Source organism: Micropterus dolomieu, linkage group LG23, assembly GCF_021292245.1.
Source record: "Micropterus dolomieu isolate WLL.071019.BEF.003 ecotype Adirondacks linkage group LG23, ASM2129224v1, whole genome shotgun sequence".
NCBI classification, from domain to species: Eukaryota; Metazoa; Chordata; class Actinopteri; order Centrarchiformes; family Centrarchidae; genus Micropterus; species Micropterus dolomieu.
This window is the reverse complement of record NC_060172.1, coordinates 26,379,058-26,401,780: the sequence shown is the minus strand read 5'-3', so window position 1 is coordinate 26,401,780 and position 22,723 is coordinate 26,379,058. Positions and strand designations below refer to the sequence as shown.

The window sequence follows — 22,723 nt, the reverse complement described above, 5'->3', positions numbered from 1 at the left end:
TGCCCTGTTGCTTGGGTGATACCCAGGTAATTTGTATCTACATGGGGTAATTATTAGCTCAATGTGAAGGTGTTTTTTTTTACTTTATTTTACAGCCAATATAGAATAATAATATATACATACAGCGTGTGCCTAGCTGGGTTTGAATGAAATATGTTGGAATGACATATAACAAGTGTTGTTGTTTTTGGGGCCTCTAAGAGAACCATTGGTGCTTATGAAGGTCATTCTTGTAACTCCAGATGCTCTGTCCTTTTTTGTCTCCAAGGTTGAAGGTGTCATTTGAACACAGACATTCATACTGTAATTCCTAATATTGTCTGTCTGCATTTGGTAAGGACTATTACCCTGCTCCAACAGATATCAATTATTTATTGATATTTCACAGTCATGTGTGATGTGTTTCCTTCTATCAAATTACTAGGCTAAATTAAATCCAATGTGTGAAACATCTCTCCTCGCTCCCCTGTACCAATATTGTTGGTTTATTATGTTTTGTGAGGTGACCTTAAGTGTTCTGAAAGGCACGTATATATAAAATGTATTATTATTATTTTTATTACATCTTTGAGACATGTGCAAAAACATCAGGATGATTCCAGGCAGCTATGATTCATTTCTAGTGTGAGTCAGTGACCACTACATGTTAGGTAATCATTAGTTATCCAGTTTGATGATTAATGATATAACACAGTGAAGGACAAAACTGAAAAAAAAAATGCTTCTGCGATGACTCATGAATAAATGCACATGTCTATTTAATTTGTAGAAAGACTGGTGACAAGATATGCCTCTTTGGTGAGACACACAGAAATGGTCTTGAAACTATGTAGATTTATTTTTTTCTACATAGACCTACTCAACTTACAGTTGACAAATCAGCAGGCTTGACACTTAAGTCAAAAATCATCTCATAAACAACATTAGAAATGACTTATTCATCCATAGGACTAAATTGTCACCTGACAAATAATAAGGTGATGCTAATCCATCTCCTCGGGGGATTCCCTAGGGTAAATGCACAAATATCAAATTCTGCAGAAAACAGTCCCATAAAACAACAATTTTTCATCGTAGTGTATTTGATTTAAGTGGTGTATTCACCCTCACGGAGTAAACGGAACGTTTGTTATTGTCGTCCACTAGAGGCAATTCGTGCAATAATTATGGGCATTGTCGTTTTCATTCATCCCTATCTCATGAATGAAAATAAACTGCTATAGCTACGCATGCGGATTCTTTCTTGCTCCGTTTAAACACTTCTCACTGGGGGAGAATAGAACTATCTTTTTTTTGTAATGCAGAACAAACCGCTTTCCATTTCCAATGTTCTTATAAAAACAAATGGAGGTTTACTAAAACACAATCATACCCCAACCACATGCGACAGTAGTCGACTATAACAAATGCCTCTCGCAGAATCAACGAAAAACCTTCCAGAGGGGTGTTTAAAAATCCTACTACATCAAATTAGTTCTATGATAGGAGAGGGACGAATCGGATAATCTCTTCCAAATATATTTTACAGTACATTTTAAGTTGGCAGTCTTTATTTATTTATCTATGTCTAGTGAGCAATACATTCGATTACACTACTTATTTTTAATATACTACATTTAACCCCCCCCCCCCCTAAATAATATGTAAAGTGGTTCAGCCCTCGAGGTTACCGGAAGTTGTTTCAGCTGCCATGTTTGGTTGCTTTGTTGTAGGCTTCTACTAGGTTTCCTACAGAATTAGTAAGTGTGGAAATGGAGCCGAGCTGGAGTACGTTTCTTTTTCAAGTAAGTTGACTCTTTAGGAGGGAAACTGGGATAGCTCGTAAAGCAACCTTAAAAAATGCAAGCACAGGATATCTTAGCGGTAAAACCAGTTTTTAAACGAGTATTGCCTAGATCAAGTAACCAAGCAAAACAATGGTATATGAATCCAGGCTTCCAGCTGTGAGGCTTGGGAATGACGCTAGAACAAAAAATCAATTCTCCTCAACGAGTGTTTGAAAAACGTGGCTTGTTTTTCCTATTGTAGGAATACTTAAATACTGGATGTTCAATAACTCGACAGCGTTTGTGTTTTTTTGAAGTTTGTTTGCCAAGTCGAAGCCAGCAAAAACATGCGGGTTGGTTTGAAGTAAGGCTGGAGACGCCACTGCACCGTTACAATCGAGACAGACCTGTTTTTTTCCCTCCTGTGATTGAGGGCTTTGATCGGACGCCGTAGGATAATGAGATGTAACACAGGCGAAGATTTCCACTGTAACGTGCATAATACCGCAGATAATTTTGATTTACAGCTATTAATGTTAGTAAGGAAGGATAAGTGTATACTTAGAGGGCCAGCTGCTGAGATTTACTAACGGCGATTCGCAAGTCCGCGGTGAACTTTCCGCTTGCCTCAGCCGGTTCGACAGTAACTAGCCAAGTTAGCTAACGATGTTTAGGCTGCCTTCATCAAACTCGCTGGCTAATTTAGCATAGTTTGGGCGAGGCTGCCGTAATGACCTTGCAAAACTATCGATACACGTTACATGACTTTATAACCAGCGTTAGCAACCGTTACGGCTCTCTGTTTATCAACTAGCTATTTATTCTGGAAGAACGCGGTGGAAAGGAATTCAAACTATGTACACAACATCAGCTAACACTAGCAACGGTGAGGCAGATTTGAAATTAGCAACGACATAATGCAATTTATAAAAGCAATTTGTGCCGCTGTTGAGAGGGATATCTGCCACGGTGTAGTTGTTTTCACTGTGGACTAAGGTGGAAGGCTATTGTTCAATGAATTTAGTGAAATGTGCCGTTCGAGTGGCCTTACTTAGCCTCAAAGAACTAACGCTGAGCGCATTGTGAACATGAAAAATGTAAGACGCTGAGTTTTTATGGACAGCGTATTTTTTTCAAAGGATTCAGTGTTTTGCCGCGGATTCGATAGTTTTATTTGAACGCAGTTATTTTAATCAGTGGATGAACCCTCATGCGAAGTATATCATCATTCTGCTGTCTCATGCGTATTACCAATTATTAAGACGCATTTTTATGTGTATTATGTATGATGTTTTGCCCCAGCATATTTGAGTGTCACAAACTTCTCATGGGAAGCTCTAATTCTGTGAACTCTGCAGCAGTACAGTATCATTCACAAAATACTTTAACCTCATCTTTAGAAAATTAGCTTAAACCTGCTGGCTGCTAAGTTCATTTTGTTAGTGCACCTTCAAATGAGTGACTTGAGTGATTTGAGTTTGAGTCCCTTGCCAATGCCAGAGAATAATATTTATTTCATTTTCATTGTTACAAACATATAGAATCTGATTAACTAAATAGGTTCATAAATTTTATATTACTTGAACTTGAAGGTCTCACCTGTGCCATGAGTGCCAGGCCACTGGAGTTGGAACCACAGAAGCAAGGTAGAGTTGGTAGAAGCCACAGGGAATAAGAACTTTAATGTTACTTTATTATAGATGCTTCTTAAAAGTGTGGTTTAAGGTCTTTCTTAAGAAGCCAAAGTTAACATTATTTAACACTAACCCTGCTTTATATTAGGCAAGCAAGAGTTGGAAAGAGTATGACTAGTGTACTTAAGGATGCCTTTGTCATATCTGTAATAAAGTTAGTTTGCGTTTCACAGTCTTTGGTATACGTCACCTTTGTTTTGTGGTGTTGATAACGTTTTGCCCTGCTGTTAGAGACTGATCACCTACTCACATTTTTAAACATTGTTTCTTCCTGATGAAAAAGGCAGATGGACAGTGTGGCTTGTTGTGGAGTATCTGGCATCTAGCCAGAAGCCCTGCATGTATTATGTACCTCGTACTGCTACTGTGTAAATCTCATGTAAATCTGTGTGCAGTTAACATTCAGACCTTTGAAGTTGAGGAGAGCAATAATTCATTCAACTGCTATCAGTTGACTCATGCTTTGCAGCATTTTTAAGTTTGAAGTTCTTCCCTGTATGAACTTTTCTAGAAAGGTTTTTTATGAAGTGGTGTAAATTAAAATATGCTGATTACCATATTCTTGTTTAAATACTTTGTCAGGCATTTGAAATGGTCTATATTGTTGTGTAAATGAGCTGGAGTATTACCATAAGTACAGCTGTACCTATTCTTATTTTGGACAAATGTGCAACATATCCACTATCAGTTGGGCAGTGATACACCAGTAATGCTGCAAAGTAACAGCCAAATTGTAAAGAGTGCCCTGAGGTAAGAAAGTCCTAATGCAACCCTTCTGTGCCTGAAACTCCATTCATTCCACTCAAGGAAACACACTGTATAAAATGTAGCCTATAGAACGTATCAGAGGCGGTTACCAAATTTATCAGCACATTTGGCTGACCAGTTCCCAAATGTCTAAAAGAAATTGACGGTCAACAGGTGGACACGCCACACTGAAAATGTTGAAATATTGAACCGCACCGAACTGCAAGGCATATGAACACGGTTTAAAGAAAGCTTTTGTGGATGCACCTTGCATTTAGAGGCCATTTGTTGGTGTATATCAATTTATTAATGGAGTAAACAGCTGGCCAAATATATACAAAATTACTCTTTCAGTGCAGTCACTGTTATCTGGGTCTCTAGTTTGCTAGGTGTTCAACTTTTTCCCAAGTAGTCACTTCTGACAGCCATTTGGTACTGAGCAGGTAGTTTACAGAGGGTTTTTATTAGAACTTGTTTTTCTTGAAACAGGTCCATCAAAACAAACCACTCTCTTGAAATTACAAAGTAGTTTTATTTACTGTTTATGTAAAAGATAGTAATGAATTGAGCTTTAGTATCAGTCATAAATGGCAGGTTTAAATCCCTAGTGACACAGTAGATCCTTTTTTCTAGGCTTAACGTTTGCCACTCAGTTTGCCCCATCCCCTCGTTTTGTAATTTTTAATCAAATTAAAATGTTTGAAAAAAATAAACGTTGCAGCCTTTTTGTGAATTTAAGTGAGAAGTACTGCTGTTCATGTTTTTAACAATAGATCTTTTGGAGGCAGGCATTTTGACAAGTCCTAGATACAGATTTCCTTAAGGATGGCTCAGACAGTGAGCCTGCATGCACAGTCCCACAGCCCTGGAACTAGCTCACCTAAATGGAATGCTGCTGTTTTTAATGTTATCTATTACACCTGTGAGTTTCCTGCCATGACAAGCCAAAATAAAATAAAGAAAGGTCTTTAACCTTTCAGAATTGTAGTAGTCATGCCTTTGAGCAAACAAACCGATAACAAGGGAATGTTACCGAATATTAATTTGGTGACTTTGGGGACTAAACACTGGTTTACGTCCTCACAATGTATGTTTGTATTGGCGTGGTTATGCTGGCAAAAGGTGAACTTTTTAGGTAACTGTTAAAGTTATTTGCTTGATGTATGATTTCAAGGTTTTTGGGTAAAGCCCCCAAAGTAGTATTCACCAATAATGTACTCATTCTGATTATTCTAGGACGGAAAGTGAGTTTTATTTTATTTTTGTCCAGGCTCAATCTCTGTACTGTCAGTAAGTCCTGCTCATTTTATTTGAAATCAGTCTTCCTAATTCATGGAAGGAGATGCTATTCTTGGGGCCATCAAGATGAGCCTTTTCTTTGTAGTCATGATGCCAGAAAATAACATTAGTTTGTGCCATACACATGCTTCATCAGGGTTGTACTGTATATCAGCTGCTATTTTGCAGCTGATATACAGTACGTAATAATAATTATTATTTTAAATGTTAATTCACTCTGTCAGAGTATCTGCTTACAAAATCTCAGGTATGTATCTTTCTTTTTGAAAGTACTATTTTGCAGTGGGGTGTTGTATTAAATGCACTTGCCTTTGGAGGTTTTGGCTGAATGTTTTTGGGAGAAGGTTGATCAGGTAAGTTGTTAAAACCCTCTTACATGATGCAGCCCAATCCCAGGTGACAGAATTCATGTATCAAAAAATCCTTTAAAATGTTTTGCTCACAGCAGAACTGAAATAGATAAGCAAGACACTAAATCCCTGCAGTGTTCTTATAGCTTTGCAGGCTATTACAAACATGACAAAAGTCGTGTTTTGTAAGAACTTGTCAACTCAGCAGAGGCCCTGAGTAGCAGCCAAAGGTTTCAGAACTTGTAAACAAGTGAAGAACAACTTAGAACAAACTCATAAACATGGGGAAACGAGAAGATTTTACATGTAGCAGAAAAAACTAATAATTTTTATATTTCGGGGGGGCGGGTTCTGCAGTATGATCTCCTCTCCTCCATCCCATTTTATGTTATCAGTCAATAGTTTTTTTTTATGTAAAAATTGGGATTTCGACAAGCAGCTGTAGAGTGTGACACAAAAGACTTAAGAAAGACAGTGCATAATCTGACTCAGACCATGAGCTCAATTCAAGTCTACAGTGGCCTGTGGAGCCATCAGGACACTCCCTCCATTTTGATGTTATTTATGAGGGAGCAGCCCCAGTTGTCAGAACGCATTTGTGTCAAAATGGTCAGAGCTGCATGAAGGCACAGCAGCTTACAGGCCCTGCACCTCTGTATAGAGGCAGGCTGTCTGCACTGGCTATGTCTGCTGTTCACAGGCTTCACAAAGAGGGTTCCCGGCTGGTATCCCCCCCCCACCCACCCAAACATAAAGCCCCCCCACCCCTGGTGTGCCAGCGGACTGGCATGATGATGACTAATCCTGGAAGGTGGCAAGTGTGAGCAGGTGCTTAGACAAATGGATGGGTGGGCTTGGTTGTATTCTCCACGAGTTCCCAGGTCCCACTGCATATGAGGGAATGACGGCTAGTTTAGTTGAGTAGTGTGTGGATAAACAATGTCCCTGTCTCATGAATAGATGAGCCAAATCAATGAAGATGAGCATACAAAGCTCCCCTGCTGAGGCATCACTGCTCAGATTTGTGTCTTTCACAATAGGCTAGATGACATAAGGAGGACATTGTGCGGTTCATTTTTCTTTTCTGTCCCCGGCCTCCTCTTTTGCAACTCCTTTCTTGGCTCGTCGTCTTCGATGGATGATTGAACCTCAAAAGGGAAAGGTCAAGCATTTCACCTTGCCCTTTCTTGCTGGTGGTTGACAACGCAGTCATCTTGACTGGGTCCATTTACCGAAACAACAGTGTTATGTGTGATACAATTTTTATGTTTGATGTGTGGAAAGAAAATGTTGTTAGACCTAGAAAATTTTAACAAAAGTAGTAAATTAAATTTTTTTTCTCAATTTAGCCAGAACCATAGAGGAATCTGAATAGAAATTGGTGATTAGCCATTAACATCCGTTGCTAATACATTTATAACTCTGCGTCTACTTCTGTTTTGGTGGATGTAGGCAGAGTAGTCCTTAGGTCAACAAAAATTCAAGGCTTTTCTATAAGGGTGGTAACTAACTCATTAAAAACTGATCTGAGCAGTATAATTTAGATCAACTTCTTACCTTGGTTAGAGTATAACTAACCTACAGTGACAAACCCCAATGATTATGAATAGCTTGCAGCTGCTTCAGAACTAAAGCCATAATTACTTTGAGCTAGCTATACTGTAGGAAGTGTTAAATTTGAAGGATTGAGTTTGCATTGCATCAATGTAGCAGAAACCGCTGTCTGCTAAATAGTTTTAAGCAGCATTTTATCCCTGGGCTACGTTGTGTTGTTTTTTGTGTCGTTTTGTCCCCAACTCAATGAAAAACTAAACAAAATGCACTGAATCATTTTTAGCTAGAGCTACCGGAGTATTTTTGCAGTCTCTCTTGGAAGAACTAATCTCGTTTTGGGTCTTGGCTGTGGCAAAAGATGCAAATTGCATCTGACCGCTTCATTTGGGAGCTTTGATTACTTAGATGAGTGAAACCCAACTTAGCTACTATTTGCTAAAGCTAATTGCACCCAGTCACTTAAACCCATTTGTGTTGTGGCAGTAGTGGGCATTGGTTTGCAGCTGCAAAACTCCAATAACACAGAGTGGGAGTCTACATACCCAGAAAGCGGATGTGGCATTATGATCCACGTTGATTTTGTCTCAAGGAGTGAACTGTATTTTCTATTTAGTGTGTGTGGCGCAGTCTTCCCCCCTCTTCCAATGTCTTCTTACTGAGCTGATCTAATGGCCTGCGCTTCAGAGCACTGGACTCTAATTTGGTATGCTTGTTTTGCAGTCACTCGATGAATCAGCACTGTCATGATGCGATCATTTTTCATCCAGTATATTTGGATTATTTTGCATTAGCGGCATGCTGCGTCAACCACATTAATGACAGATCCTGTGCCTATTTTGTATTCTGTAACATCTTACTAACCCATGTTGTTTTCATGGACTTGTCAAAGCTGACAAACTTCAAAAACCGCTGTCAGTTACACTCTTGGTGTATTGTGGTAATTGTTATGCAGACTGAAAAGTAATGATACAGTGGGGAATTTCTACTGTCACAATATTGATATTTTTATGTGGAGTATAATACAGTGCTCAATTTTGTGTTGCAAAAACATTTCACCCTTCCGTATCAGCTGTTTTTAGTGACTTTAAAACTTGTATTAAATTTTGCAAACAGAGTCATCTCGGCTCAGCCAAATATTTACGTGTGTGTGCGTATGTGTTTGTTTCATCAGCAGGCCAATGAAGCCCTCCACCACCAGCACCAGGTGGCCCAGAACAGCCTGCTGCCACTTCTTAATGCAGGAGCTGAACAAATTGACCAGAAGCCTATCCTGCCCATCCAAATAGACCAGAAGCCACCTACAAGTGCTGCTGATCTCCTCAAAGACCATGTGGGCAGTGGTGGAGGTGCACGACCACCAGTGCCTGTGATAAAGAAGGAACACAAAGGTAAAACACCTTTCGTCTGCGGCTACTGCAACAAGGCCTTCCGTGACAGCTACCACCTGCGGCGTCATGAGTCCAGCCACACCGGCATCAAGATGGTGTCACGGCCAAAGAAGACTACCCAGACAGCCCCCACCATGGTACCCATGATATCCACCATGCCGCGAGAGAACAATGGCCACCCTTCCTACATCTCCACGGTAGCAGGAATCCTCTCCACAGCAACCACCTCTGTTTCCTCAGGCACAAGTATCATGACATCATCTGCAATGGGTAATGTGCCACAGCAAAATGTCGCAAAGAAACCCGCCAAACCTGTCAAGAAGAACCATGGGTGCGAGATGTGTGGCAAGGCCTTTCGTGATGTCTACCACCTGAATCGCCACAAGCTGTCCCATTCAGACGAGAAGCCTTTTGAGTGCCCCATCTGCCAGCAACGCTTTAAAAGGAAGGACCGAATGACCTACCATGTTCGCTCTCATGACGGTGGAGTCCACAAGCCCTATGTATGTTCTGTGTGTGGGAAAGGCTTTTCCAGGTAAGGATCACATTTTTAGCCCTTTTGATAGGTTGTTTAAAATGTTTGTCTTTTTGAGTTGGACATCCTATAATATTGTGACTTAGACTCAAGTAAATGGGTAGTGTGTTTTTGAAATGGGAACAATGGCCACTTTTTTTGCAAGTAATGCAACTGATTTTATTTGGAATCCCTCTGATCCATTTTTCCCTTTTTATATCCGTGATAGAAACATATTTCTCCACCATACAGTATTATTTTTCACACTTATTCAGTCCTTCCCAAAACTATACTTTTGACAGTATTTGAACTTACTATCAGTGCAAAATATGGAGGAAAGGGTGAAATGGATTTTAACCCCATAGTAGGGCTGGGAAATAAAACAATGATAATTATCGTGATATGATTTTCCTCAATACCAACATATCAAATGTTCAGTAAATGTTTTGATTTAATTCATTTGAATCATGAACAAATTAGCACTTAATTTTTCTGTTGATATATTTATTTTGTGGAGGAAAAGGGACTTAATTTTACTTGTGAATATTTGTTAAAAAGATTTTATCATAATTGTTGTGAATGTTCTACCTCAGATTTGTGAAGTGATCCACAGTTGGGCATCAAGTGTTTGTTCTGACCATAAAGAAAAGTTTAAAACCACTATTATTAACCCTTTGGTTAGACTTTCACTCAGGAGCAAAAAGCCTTTAACCTAAGAAATAATGATTTGACATTTATCGTGATAATTATCGATATCGGGTGATATGACTTTTTTTTTTTTTATCGTGATAGCAATTGTTGCCATATCGCTCCACCCTACCCCGTACCCCGTGGAGACAATTTTTCTTCATGCTGCCAGACAGACTTGTCATAGAGAGTCAGACTGGCAAACTCTGAGCAATAGGTGCCTGTTAAGTCCTAGCAACTGATTTCATGGAGAGATACTATTACCAGTTTCAAATGTCAACTTTACTCAGTCACCCGCTCTGGACCTAGGGATCTGGGGACTCGGGCTTCTGGCTTTTGCTCATTTCTGGGCGGGTGGTGTGCCTGGGGGCCCGTTGTCTCCTCTCCTCGCCTGGGCCCTCTTCGGCACGGGTGAGGCTCCCGCTGCTTCCCCCTGCCGGCTCTCACAGTGGGGGCATTTGGGAGTCTCTGGGGCACATGGCCGGTGTTGTCGGGGTAGGTTTTGGTGCTCCTCTTTGGGTCTGCTTGACTGGGGGGGCTGGGCCCCCGTCCGGGGATGAGATCGCCCTCGGGGGCTGCTGGCTCTGCCTGCACTCTGGGGAGGGATGCCTCTGGCTGGGCTGGGGGACTGTTGGCCTGGTTCTCCCGCGTTATCGCTCCCTGGCGGCGGGGAGCTTCCTGGCATGGCTTTCTGCTGTTCTTTCTTGGGGTGGGGTACGGCTTCCCCGTGGTCTGGGGTCCTTTGTGCTTTGGGGGGTCGCAGGGTGCCCTGGCTTCTGGGGGTGGGGGTCTCTGGGCAGGGTCTCTGGATGGCTGCTGGGCGTTTAGTTTGTGCATTGGAGTCCGGGGGAGGCATTTCCTCGTTGGCTTGGAGGGACCAGTTTGCGTCCCTAGTTTGCTTCGTTGGCCTCGGATCCGTGCTTCCCCATTTCTCTGTCGGCCAGTTGTTGGACCCCTCTGGATACTGAAGTATAAAGTTAGTTTTCGGGATGTGCAGTGTGGGTGCAGGGCTGTGCTCCGGTTTGTTCTGGGCTTGTGCCTGGAGTTCTCGGCCCTTGACGGGTGGGTGGGTTGTTGGTGGCATGCAGCTGAGCTAGTTGATTTTGCCTCCTTGCTGGTTTGGCTGGTGTTGCACGGCGGGCTGGGGGAGTGCTGTGCATGGGGGATGTTGGCTGGCGCGGGCGGCCTTAGATTTTCCGGCGTTTGGCGGGACGGCAGACTTTTATTTGCAGGTGCACGGTGACCTGTGCGGCGCGTTTGCTGCCGGGCGGGGCCTTGCTGCTGGTGTTTCTCTCCGCTGGCTTTCGCTGTCGTGTTCTTCCGCACGTTCTCTCTTGTTTGCTTGATCTCACACGCGGGATTCACGGGGGGCTGCCGGGCATTGGGTGTCGCCGTGCTCGCGCGGTGCGTGCGTTGGGCTCCTCAGTTGTGCATTGATGTTGATGATTGCGTTCCGTCGGCATTGCGTTGTCAACTGGCATTTGGATGGTCGTCTTTTATTAATTTATTTTTGGGGGCGTCTGTTGGTTGGGTCGGGGTCTTCCGCGGTGCATCTGGGAGTCTTTCTCCCACCCTTATTGGCTACTGGGGTTCTTGCCTGCCTGTTGCTGGGGTAGGTGTGGCACAGTCGTGGCGCCCCACTCTCACTAACAACTACATTCTTTAACAGGCTTATGCGCACGCACATACAGATACATTCACCCACACGCACACAGACACACACATAGACACAAACAAATTTAGGTTGTCCCTGGTAGAATTATTCCTGATGTTTTTCTTTCAGTTACTTATTTAAATGAATTGTTATTATTCCAGCTCTCGTGGCTGTGCTGTGTTGCTTATTTATTGTGCATGACTGTTTCTTGTTTTCATTTTTCTCTTAGTTGTCAACTATGTCAGCTGTTTATTGCTGCTGTTCGGCTGGTTGTCTTTTACTATTATTATTATTTTTATTGTTTGTTTGTTGTTGTTTTTCTCCTCCCCAAGCCCCACTCTCTGTTCTATTGCAGGTTTCGTTGCTTTCTGCAATTGGTGTTTCCCTCTCCTATTCCCTGTTGTCCCCACCTTCCATCCCCCTTCTCTTGCAGGTGTTGTCCTTTCTCTGTGCTGTCTGTTTGTGCCCCCCCCCATCCCCGTGTCTGCCCCCCTGTCCGGCCCGGTGACAAATCAATACATAATTAAATAAATATTAAAACAGACAAAGGAGTATTTTAATACTCTCTTGTTAAAGTAAAATCTGTCTGGCACAATATGGTATCCAGGTCATCATACTCTATACCAGGCTGCTGGGCAGGACAGGTTTAAAAAAAAAACTTGACTCAGTCAAATGCAGAATGGCCTGTGAATCTCTGTGTGACGTACTCTCTCAGTAAAACTCTGCAGCAAAAATAAAAGGCTTGCAACTCTTCATAATGTGCACTGTGACAATAGCAAATCACTAAATTGGTGAGAAAACGAGGGCAACCTCAAAAAAGTGTTTTTACAACTGCTCCAGTTTATGCATAAGATTTCAATCAACAAGTAACATGGCTATTGTAAGCAGGAAGTATGCTTTTGAGATCTAATTTAATCTTATGGTAATAAAGACAGAAAGTAATTTCACCCTCTGATGGTTACATTCCAGGGTCAAAGAGAAAAGTCTTGACTTGTCTGCATGGAATTTAAGAATAACATGATATGCTAAACAAAACATGATAAACAAATTCTAAACCTTTTTTGACTATTTACTTGGCAGTGAAAACATGCTTTTTTGCTGTTTCAAGTAAGAAAAACATGCTGGCTAGACAGAAGTGTAACCTTATATACTAAACCATATCATATTTCATTAGAATGTTCTTTTGAAATACAAAGAATGCAATCATCAGATGCAATAACGTTTTCTGCTTGACCAGAAGTTTAGTGAGCAGCGACCCTATGGATTGTTGCAGGGTGAATGTCAGTGGTGTTTGGGTTATTCAGTCACGCTGTGATTTCATATAGAGGGATGATTGTATGGCCATCAACTGTCCATGTAGCTTCCCAGTGGCTGTGTTTTCATATTTATAGTTGCGCTAAGCAGTTTAGGTTTGTACTGGTATTGACCCCCTTGCCATTTCAACCACATGTTTAAACAGTTGCACATGGGAGAGCACCAGTGGTGGAGTATCAAGGGAGGGGGAGGCGTCACTTGTCACTTTGTGGTTCCCGCCAGCATGTCACAGACTCCCTTTCCCCAGGGAATTCAGTGAACCATGTGGTAATGTTCAGGTCAACACATTTACTATGTAGTGAATAAATATTTTGCTTAAGAAGGTCTCATGGTGGCTTTATATTTAGATTTATCAACACAAAAAAAAAAACATTTCACTATGTTTTAATGAGCCAAAATATCTTGTGGTGTATGTAAATAAGCACAGTGAGCAGAGCATATTGATAATACCAGAAGAGTTCTGTGCTGCAACACACCTTCAAGAAAAACATCAGCAGTGTACCCTAGCCAAGCTGTAACATTAGCACTGTGCTGTGTAGGGCAGTTTCAGGCTTGCCTCCAGCACAGTGACGTCGGGTAGGGATTCATCAACATACCGGAAAGTGAGAATGGGGACTGAATAACCGGGCACTGAGTCACGGCCACTCAGCCAGATATGTAGGCAGGCACTGTCTGGTGTCTGCTCTCCTTGTCAGTGGGACCCCAAAAAGGGGGGTAAAAACCTGATTCCGGTTTATAGCACCACTGAGAACACTCTACTTGACTCGTCCATTTGTATATTAGTTATAAATATATATATAAAAAAAAATCTCTGTCTGCTGCAGCTGCCAGTGCTGTAGCCCTTACTCACTCTATAATGGCACTTTTAACATGATTCAGCTCACAGCTTCACTAGAACTAACAAGCTGACAGAGGAGGATCAGTGCCAAGAAGAATTTGTGAATGCTGGAATTTCACTGTAAAGGTCAAGAGGCAAAGAGCTGTTTTCTTGCACCTGCTGATATGCAGTGAACAATAATTTATAGAGTAGAACACTGAGGAATTTGTTGTCATCAGTGTTTGTCGTTGGTTTTTTGTTATTTTTAACCTTCAGTTTAACAGTATAATAAGCTGCAGATATGTTTTTATAAGCCCTTATTTCAGGATACAACAAGTATTGGACTATAAGTTGTAATATTGTGAATTTTGTATGTATTTTAATAAAGTCATCTGTGGCAAGTAATCATCACTTATGTTATATAATCTTTTTAGCCATTTGTCATTTGTAATGTGTAAGTTCGTGTTACATGTTGGTGCGAAACTGGTGAAAGAAGTAAACAAATCTTAGGGTTATCAAACTTTTTTCATCATGCAAAGTTCAGTGAGAAAGCAAGCAATATACAAAAAAGTGCTTCACAACTGTAAACATGAATACTTTCTCACAGTAGTTGACTTTTGTCATTTTGTGGCCTACATAGCCTCTTCCGAATCCCCAGAGAGAGATGATGCGCAAATTCAGTGTAGGATTTTACGAAACTACCACCCATGTGCCTGGAGATCGTCAGTAAGAGTTTCTTACTTCTGTGACTAATGTCAAGCCTGCATGAAAATAAACAGAAGTTCTGTAGTACAATGCTAAACTGTCAGTTTACTCCAAAAACAAGTGGGAAATGTACAAATTGACCATCTCAGTGTGGTGCATTTTTGAAACTAGGTCAAACTAATTCATGCACGATTGATCATGAAGAATTAACCGCCACTGACTGAAATTTTAAGTGGGTTTTTTGTGCTCATTCCCTCAATATTAAAGCAAACAAAGCACCTCCATATGCTTACACACTTCAGCACTTGCAATGTATAGAAGGGTTGTACATTAGGCTTTTCACTTTGTGCTTGTGCCCTTACATGTGGTGCTTTTGTAAGTAAATGTTACAAACTTTTTTGATCAAGCCATTAACAAAACTATTTTATATATAGACACAATTGCTTATGACTTCTGATGTTATTGAAAAGGACCTGCATAGTTATCACACTAGTTAGGCATCTGTAGCAGACAACATGTTGTTTGTCTAATAATTGACAATTGTCTTTTGACAATATGCAGTGGTTTACAGTTCAGGGAAACCACTACTGAAATCCAAATTCCCATGTTAATGAATATAATCTAAGATTCTGAATTAGCAAAGGGCTGCTCTTGAGTAGTTTATGTCCAAACCTTCAGTCAATGCCGTTAACCAGACAGTGATATAGATCTGGAGTTGGTCCCCGGGCGCTGCACAGCGGCTGCCCACTGCTCCCTTGAGGGATGGGTTAAATGCAGAGAATGAATTTTGCAACATGTATGTGACAATAATGTACCTTTACTTTAAATGTGTTATTTTTTTACTTGTTTTTTTTAATCTAGGCCAGACCACTTGAGCTGTCACGTGAAGCATGTGCATTCCTCAGAAAGACCGTTTAAATGTCAAGTAACGGTAAGAGTCATTACTGTCAGCTTCCAGATTTTTATTTATTATATTGTTGTTGTACTCCACTGACCTTTGACCCTGTCCATTGTGGGGACTGCAGGCCTGCACCTCTGCTTTCGCCACCAAAGACAGACTCCGTTCCCACATGATCAGGCACGAAGGCAAGGTCACCTGTAGCATCTGTGGGAAGATGCTCAGCGCAGCCTACATCACCAGCCATTTGAAGACTCACGGACAGACCAACTTCAACTCCTGCAACAAAGGTGAGTCACACTTGTCAGAAACACACCCGTAATATCACAACGTTAAGGTTTGCAGTTCTGTGGGAGTTCCTGGAAAAAGACATTTATATCATAAACATTCAGTCCTATCTTGTCAAAACCGCTAACCAAGATCTTGTCCTTTAGTGTCATCCTCCATTATCTTCTTTAGTATATACACCTCCTCCTCTAACACTGTTGCATTTTTGGCAGTGTGCTATCTCTGCCTCATTTTGTTATCTCTTTACTTGGCAAGTAGCCTTTGTGTGGGTCACATTTCAGCTGTAGTAGTCAGTCCCATCACACTGTTTGTTATCCTGGTTACATTAGAAGGTATAATGTTTTGGTAATGTTGAAACCTTATGCAACATTAAATTGCAGTAGGAGTGTTGCACATGTAGCTATCCTCTTATCTCCTACCCACAAACAATTAGTTTCTGCAGAACGAAAGTTAAATACTCGTTCTTGTGTTTTTCCAGATGGTAACAATGTCTGCAATTCTGCCTCAGCTACACCTGTGACCGTTTCTGCCGCCATCACCTCTGCGATGAACCGGGTCAACTCCAACAACCCTGTCACCATAGCCGCACAAATGAACATTAGCACCAACACAGTCAACATCACGTCTCCGGTCAGCCTCCAGCACCCAGTCACCATCACCGGCCCTGTCAACATTGCCTCTGTCAACATCCCCGCCACGGCATCCATGAATATTGCCCACCCAGTGGCGATAACGACCCCCATGTCTATGAATATGGCTGGTCCACTCAACATCGCCATGAGGCCAATGGATAGCATGTCTTTTCTGTCCCAAGTCTTGCCTTCGTCCCCGCCCTGGTAGGGAAAAAGAGAGAGAGCGTTGAACTGGCCAGAAAGAAAAGGAAAATGAAGTGAAACAAGAGACTCCTGTCCTCCTTATTTACACCTCAAGCTCAGCTCTTTTCCCCCCACCCCTGACCCATGTTTACTTCATCTAACCCTGAAGTGAATATTTACACGAGCTGTGCGGCTGGTGGGAGCTCCCCAAGTCACAGCTGCGTCCCAACTAACATTAAGTGACTGACATGAGATGCAGAACACTTGAGTAGAAATCGAGTAGGATTTATCTTGAAATCAGGACAACAGTGAGACGTAGTGTAGTCAGTTAGAATGATGAAACTGTGATTTGTATCATGACAAGTGAGAGGAGAGGATTCTTCCTCGGTAGGAAAACACGCCGGTGGTTTTGTAAAAGGGAGATGAGAAATGGACTAAAGCAATAATTATAAATTGCTGTTTTTGATGTTTTTCAAGTTCTCTCCCCAAGCCTCTGGGTGTTACTTTGTATGTTGTTTTTTTAACTATAGCCTGCTAATCACTATCTATTTAATGTTATAGGAAATGAGTCTAGTAAAAGGGACAGCAGCTTCCACTTGCATGGAAGAATATTTTTTCACAGTGCTATAGCTTTTTTTCTTCTCAGATAGTAGGTATGCTCTTGAGGTACAGTGACTAACTTGTACAGTTGACATAGTAATGTATTTTCATGTCTGCATTTTAATTTGTGCTTTTGTCATTCAAGTGGACACGATCCTCTTGACAATGAAATATTTGTACTTTGTTTTCTCTTTGTATGGAAACACACAGCTTTGTTTTTATTTGCCTAGTTATATTGTTAATGTTTCCATGAAGTCAGAATGGAATGAGTCTTGCACTGAAAGCATATCCTACATACAGGTGAACAGCAGTATTATCAAAGATCAAATTGGAGTCTTTAAGTGTTTTGGTTAGCCAGTCTGCACTTGAGGGCCATCTAGTGGCTGAACATAGAAAGGCCTGGCCTTGTAGTGAAGCTTTTTCAGGCTGTTACTGTCATCTTATGGTGGCTAAATAGTTTTGTATGACTCTTCTGTACACTGTTTTTTTTTTTTTGTTTTTTTTTTTGTATGTTTTTTTTTTTTTTTAAGCATTTATCTGTAGCCCCAAGATGATGATTTTCATGATAATAAGGACCCTTCACTCAGGAAACACACACAAAAGCCCATTACTCATGAACTTGGTTCCTTTTTAAATTGAGTATATCTACCATGTATCTTAATTCTTGAGTTTTGCCATGTTCTTTTTTTTTTTTTTTTTAGATTTCTTAAATCATTTGGCATTGTGGTGTTACGAGTTGACTAGACTTCATCACAGACAAGAAGTCCAGCAATTATTGATTTTAAACATAGCCGTCCATTGAAATAGTCATTTACTGTGCAATGGCAAAAATAATAATAAAATTTTTTTTTTATTATTATTATTTTTTTTTACATTTCCTTTGAAGTCCAGTTCAGTCTAAGGCTGCATAGTTATATGGCTGAGATCTGGATGAGTCGGATAAAATGCAAGTTTGTGTCCATTAAAATAATGGGACAAGATTGATGTTGCATGACCCCAAACACTGTAGCTGTTGAACATTAATAATTTTTAATGAATGCCATGTTATCTCAACAGTGTTGGAGCTCTTTGAGTTGATTCAGTTTATACTGAAAAATGCAATATGCATGTTTGTTATTTTCCCAAGTTTTGTTTTAAACAAACTATTAGTGTAGCTTCTTTTTGTTTTTATGCATTACGTAGATACACAATGATAGGCTGTTTGCCAAATTTGATACAATAATAATGTGAGTAACTGAACATTTCTTGTGGAATTGAACATCTTTATTTTTAAGGAAAAAAAAAAAAACAATTGGAAATTCCAGAACCCTTGTGAAAGCAGTTGAATGTATATCTTTGTACAAAACTACTTTAGTTCCAAGGATATGGTAGTTACAGTAGATGTGAAAGATAAGATAACCTTTTTTATAAATCTTTTGTATTAGAACATTAACAATGGTAATTTTGTATATATGAGAAGCTAGGCTTTCTGATTAGCAGAAAGGTCAAACATTCCTACATTTTTTTCAAATGTATGTTTGTCAAATTATTACATAAACATGCGCAATGTTATGTGCCTTTTATTTGGGTTGTCTAAATAAAAGAAAACTATCAAATGTGTTAATGTATTAAGTAAGTTCAGTATTAAGAAAGCACCACTGTATCAAATACATAAGAGTTTATTACTATTTATCTCTTTGGTAGAGAATTTCCAGTGTTTTAACTAGAACTGTTTTCTTCTGTTAATGAACATTTACCGTTGAATACAAGCCTTTAAATGTCTTGCAAGGTGTGCGCAATCTACTGTACCAACCCGTAGTGTTCCCAAACCTCAAACCCATTTCCAGGATTAGAAGGCGACTGTATAAATAGTTACCTGGATGTAACTCCTGCTCTGAGTATGTGCGTCCCTGTTAACGGCCTTCACTAATGATAAACACCGGTCGTTAGGGATGCGATGTACTCCCATCTGGGCCCCCGAATCCACAAATACAACAACTATGGCTGAATCACAATCTCAACACTCACAGACATACAGACTTTGAGGCACTTTCCCTCATGCGCTTGATAATTTGACAGTGGGACAAGCCCTAAGCCCTCACTGACTCACCGGGAATGCACCTCATAGTCTTTGAGACTTTTTGAGCCATTTATGTGCACTTTCCATAAGTCTTATCTCCGCAGACTTTGCCTGAGGGAATTCCCCATAGTCATAGCATTTTGACGTTAAGGTTACTAGCTGAAGCCAAACATGGAGGGAGCAACTACATATATAAGTGTATTATGCTGATTATTTGAAAATGACCTTGTTCACTGTGTAGTGCAGGAGCCTGGAATACATTCAAATCAAGCAGTCGTTGCCTTTGGTGCCTCGGCCATGAAGAAAGTAAAACATTTTAAGTAAAAATGCTGCAAAGTGTGGTGCTGTGCCATTATACCATTTCATGACTTTGCAGGCTCTTGCACTTAAGCACTTACAAGGTGATGTCAGCTAAGTCTGTGATGGTTAAGGGCTATCCTTACGGGTTATCCTTCCTACTGCAGGTATAAGATCCTTATGTGTATAACGATCTCCTTCGGGATCCAAAATATGTTCGGCAAACTGAAAAAAAAAAAGAAAACAGTCTGTTCTCATCTAGCAAGTTTGGTTTGTTTACCCCTTACAAAAACAGTGTAGACATGTCCTCTCTAAACATCTCAGATAAGGTGTAGGGTAGCCTACCTAAGAATATCTAGGCAAGTCTTAATCCATGATCGATTTTAAATACATAAAGTTTTTTCTATCTCTGAACACCCTTGCACATGAGAATCCCTTTGTGGCAGCTTTTTTTTTCTAAGGTGGTGGGGCCTCCACATCTTTTTTTTTTTTATTAAAACCTGTCCTGCCCAGCAGCCTGGTATAGAGTATGATGACCTGGATACCATATTGTGCCAGACAGATTTTACTTTAACAAGAGAGTATTAAAATACTCCTTTGTCTGTTTTATTATTTATTTAATTTTGTATTGATTTGTCACCGGGCCGGACAGGGGGGCAGACACGGGGATGGGGGGGCACAAACAGACAGCACAGAGAAAGGACAACACCTGTAAGAGAAGGGGGAAAGGGGGATGGAAAGTGGGGACAACAGGGAAAAGCTGTGGGAAACACCAATTGCAGAAAGCAACGAAACCTGCAATAGAACAGAGAGGGGGACTTGGGGAGGAGAAAAACAACAACAAACACAAACAAAAAGAAACAATAAAAATAATAATAGTAAAAGACAACCAGCCGAACAGCAGCAATGAACAGCTGACATAGTAAGACAACTAAGAGAAAAATGAAAACAAGAAACAGTCACACACTAAATAAGCAACACAGCACAGCCACGAGAGCTGGAAAAATAATTAATTTAAATAAGTAACTGAAAGAAAAGCATCAGGAATAATTCTACCAGGGACAACCTAAATTTGTGTCTATGTGTGAGACTGATTGTGTCTGTGTGCGTGTGGGTGAATGTGTCTGTATGTGTGTGTGCGCACGTGTGTGCGCATAAGCCTGTTAAAGAATGTAGTTGTTAGTGAGAGTGGGACGCCACGACTGTGCCACACCTACCCCAGCAACAGGCAGGCAAGAACCCCAGTAGCCAATAGGGGTGAGAGAAAGAAAAAGAATAAATCAATCAAAAAAAAAAAAACAAAGACTCCCAGATGCACCGCGATGCAAACGCAGAAGACCCCGACCCAAATGCAAGTTGACAACTTAATGCCGATGGAACGCAAAAAGTGTAGCCCGCGGAAGAGCAGCGCCCGGACTGACCGCACACAACATAGACCAGTGCTCCCCCCCCACCCAGCATCCCACCGCCGCGCAGCGAACAACCAAAATGCCCAAATGCCACGCAATCATCAACACCAATGCACAAGTGACGAGCCTAACGCGCACACTGCGCGAGCACAGCGACACCCAATGCCCAGCAGCCCCCCGCGAATCCCGCGTGCGAAGTCCCAGCCCGGCAGCAAACGCGCCACACAGGTCACCGTGCACCTGCCAATAAAAGTCCGCCGTCCCCCCAACCGCCGGAAAAAAATAAGGCCGCCGGCGCTAGCCAACATCCCCCATGCCCAGCACACCCCCCGGCCGCCGTGCAACACCAGCCAAACCAGCAACGAGGCAAAATCAACTAGCTCAGCTGCATGCCACCAACAACCCACCCACCCGTCAAGGGCCGAGAACTCCAGGCACAAACCCAGAACAAACCGGAGCACAGCCCTGCCCCGCACCCACACTGCACATCCCGAAAACTAACTATATACCTCAGTATCCAGAGGGGTCCAACAACTGGCCGACAGAGAAATGGGGAAGCATGGATCCGAGGCCAACGAAGCAAAACAAGGACGCAAACAGGTCCCTCCAAGCCAACGAGGAAATGCTTCCCCCGGACTCCAATGCACAAACTAAACGCCCAGCAGCCATTCAGAGACCCTGCCCAGGGAAAAAGCATAATGCATCAAGATGCATCGACAATCGCCCCACAATCCCACCGCAGCCCACCAAACCGCAATCGGATCAACCCACGCAGAGACCCCCACCCCCAGAAGCCAGGGCACCCTGCGACCCCCCAAAGCGCAAAGGACCCCAGACTGCATGTCCCGGGGGAAGCTGTACCCCGCCCCAAGGAAGAACAGCAGAAAGCCGTGCCGGGAAGCTCCCTGCCGCCAGGGAGCGATAACGCGGGAGAACCAGGCCAACGGTCCCCCAGCCCAGCCAGAGGCATCCCTCCCTACAGTGCAGGCAGTGACAGCAGCCCCCGAGGCCGATCTCATCCCCGGACAGGGGCCCAGCCCCCCACAGTCAAGCACCCCCAAGGAGGAGCATCAAAACCTACCCCGACAACACTCAACCCAGAGACTCCCGAATGCCCCCACCGTGAGAGAGCTGGCAGGGGGAAGCAGCGGGAGCCTCACCTCTGCCGAAGAGGGCCCAGGCGAGGAGAGGAGACAATGGGCCCCCAGGCCCAGGGACACACCACCCGCCCAGAAATGAGCAAAGGCCACAAGCCCGAGTCCCCAGAACCCTAGGTCAAGGGCGGGCCCCCACGCCAGGGGAGCCCCGACCCCCCCCCAGCCCACCCCAGATCAGGCAAGGCCGTCACCAACCCCACAGCACCCCCGACGCCCGGGGCTCCAGGGGTAGGACACGAGGCCAATGAGAATCTCCCCCACTCCTTCAACCCCTATTGTTTTGTGTTGGATGCATGTCATGGATTGTGAAGTGTTGTATGGTGGAGTAAAGATAAGGTGTGTGGTAACTAAGGTGCAACTAAAATTGGAGGGTAGTTGTGACACAGGCACCCCACAACTGTCAGGTAGTGGAGCCTCCCATCGTGCCCCTCCCACCCCCCAAGCCCTCTGTGTCTAATGTGTAATTAAAATTGAGGGGCAGGCAGTGAGGGAGGAAGAAGTGCGAGGCCGCAATAAAGCAGCCCCACCCCCCAAACGCCCTGCAGGCTGCCCGCCCCCCAGGGTCCTAAGGGTATATGTTGTGAGACATGACCAAAGGGGGAAAGGTGAAGGAGGTCATAGGGAGGCTAGAAGACCAGATTCCTGACTGGCCCCATCATTCATTCAGTCCCGTCCCCCACCCCCCTAAGCAGGAGGACGCCAGGTCCCTCC

The 22,723-nt window shown here is 42.5% G+C and overlaps 1 protein-coding gene across 2 annotated transcripts; it reads left to right on the top strand.

Annotated features, from left to right (window-relative positions):
• The first annotated feature begins 1,680 nt into the window (after positions 1–1,680).
• On the top strand, positions 1,681–18,689 carry LOC123963917 (vascular endothelial zinc finger 1-like). Of its 2 annotated transcripts, none has more exons than XM_046041024.1 (5): positions 1,681–1,784; positions 8,582–9,333; positions 15,351–15,420; positions 15,515–15,677; positions 16,184–18,689. In XM_046041024.1, exons 1-5 carry the CDS (start codon positions 1,752–1,754, stop codon positions 16,513–16,515), a joined length of 1,350 nt encoding a protein of 449 aa, XP_045896980.1. In that variant the 5' UTR covers positions 1,681–1,751; the 3' UTR covers positions 16,516–18,689. The 2 variants fall into 2 exon arrangements, with proteins under 2 accessions (XP_045896980.1, XP_045896978.1); XM_046041022.1 differs by having other exon boundaries at positions 16,154–18,689.
• The last annotated feature ends 4,034 nt before the right edge of the window (positions 18,690–22,723 follow it).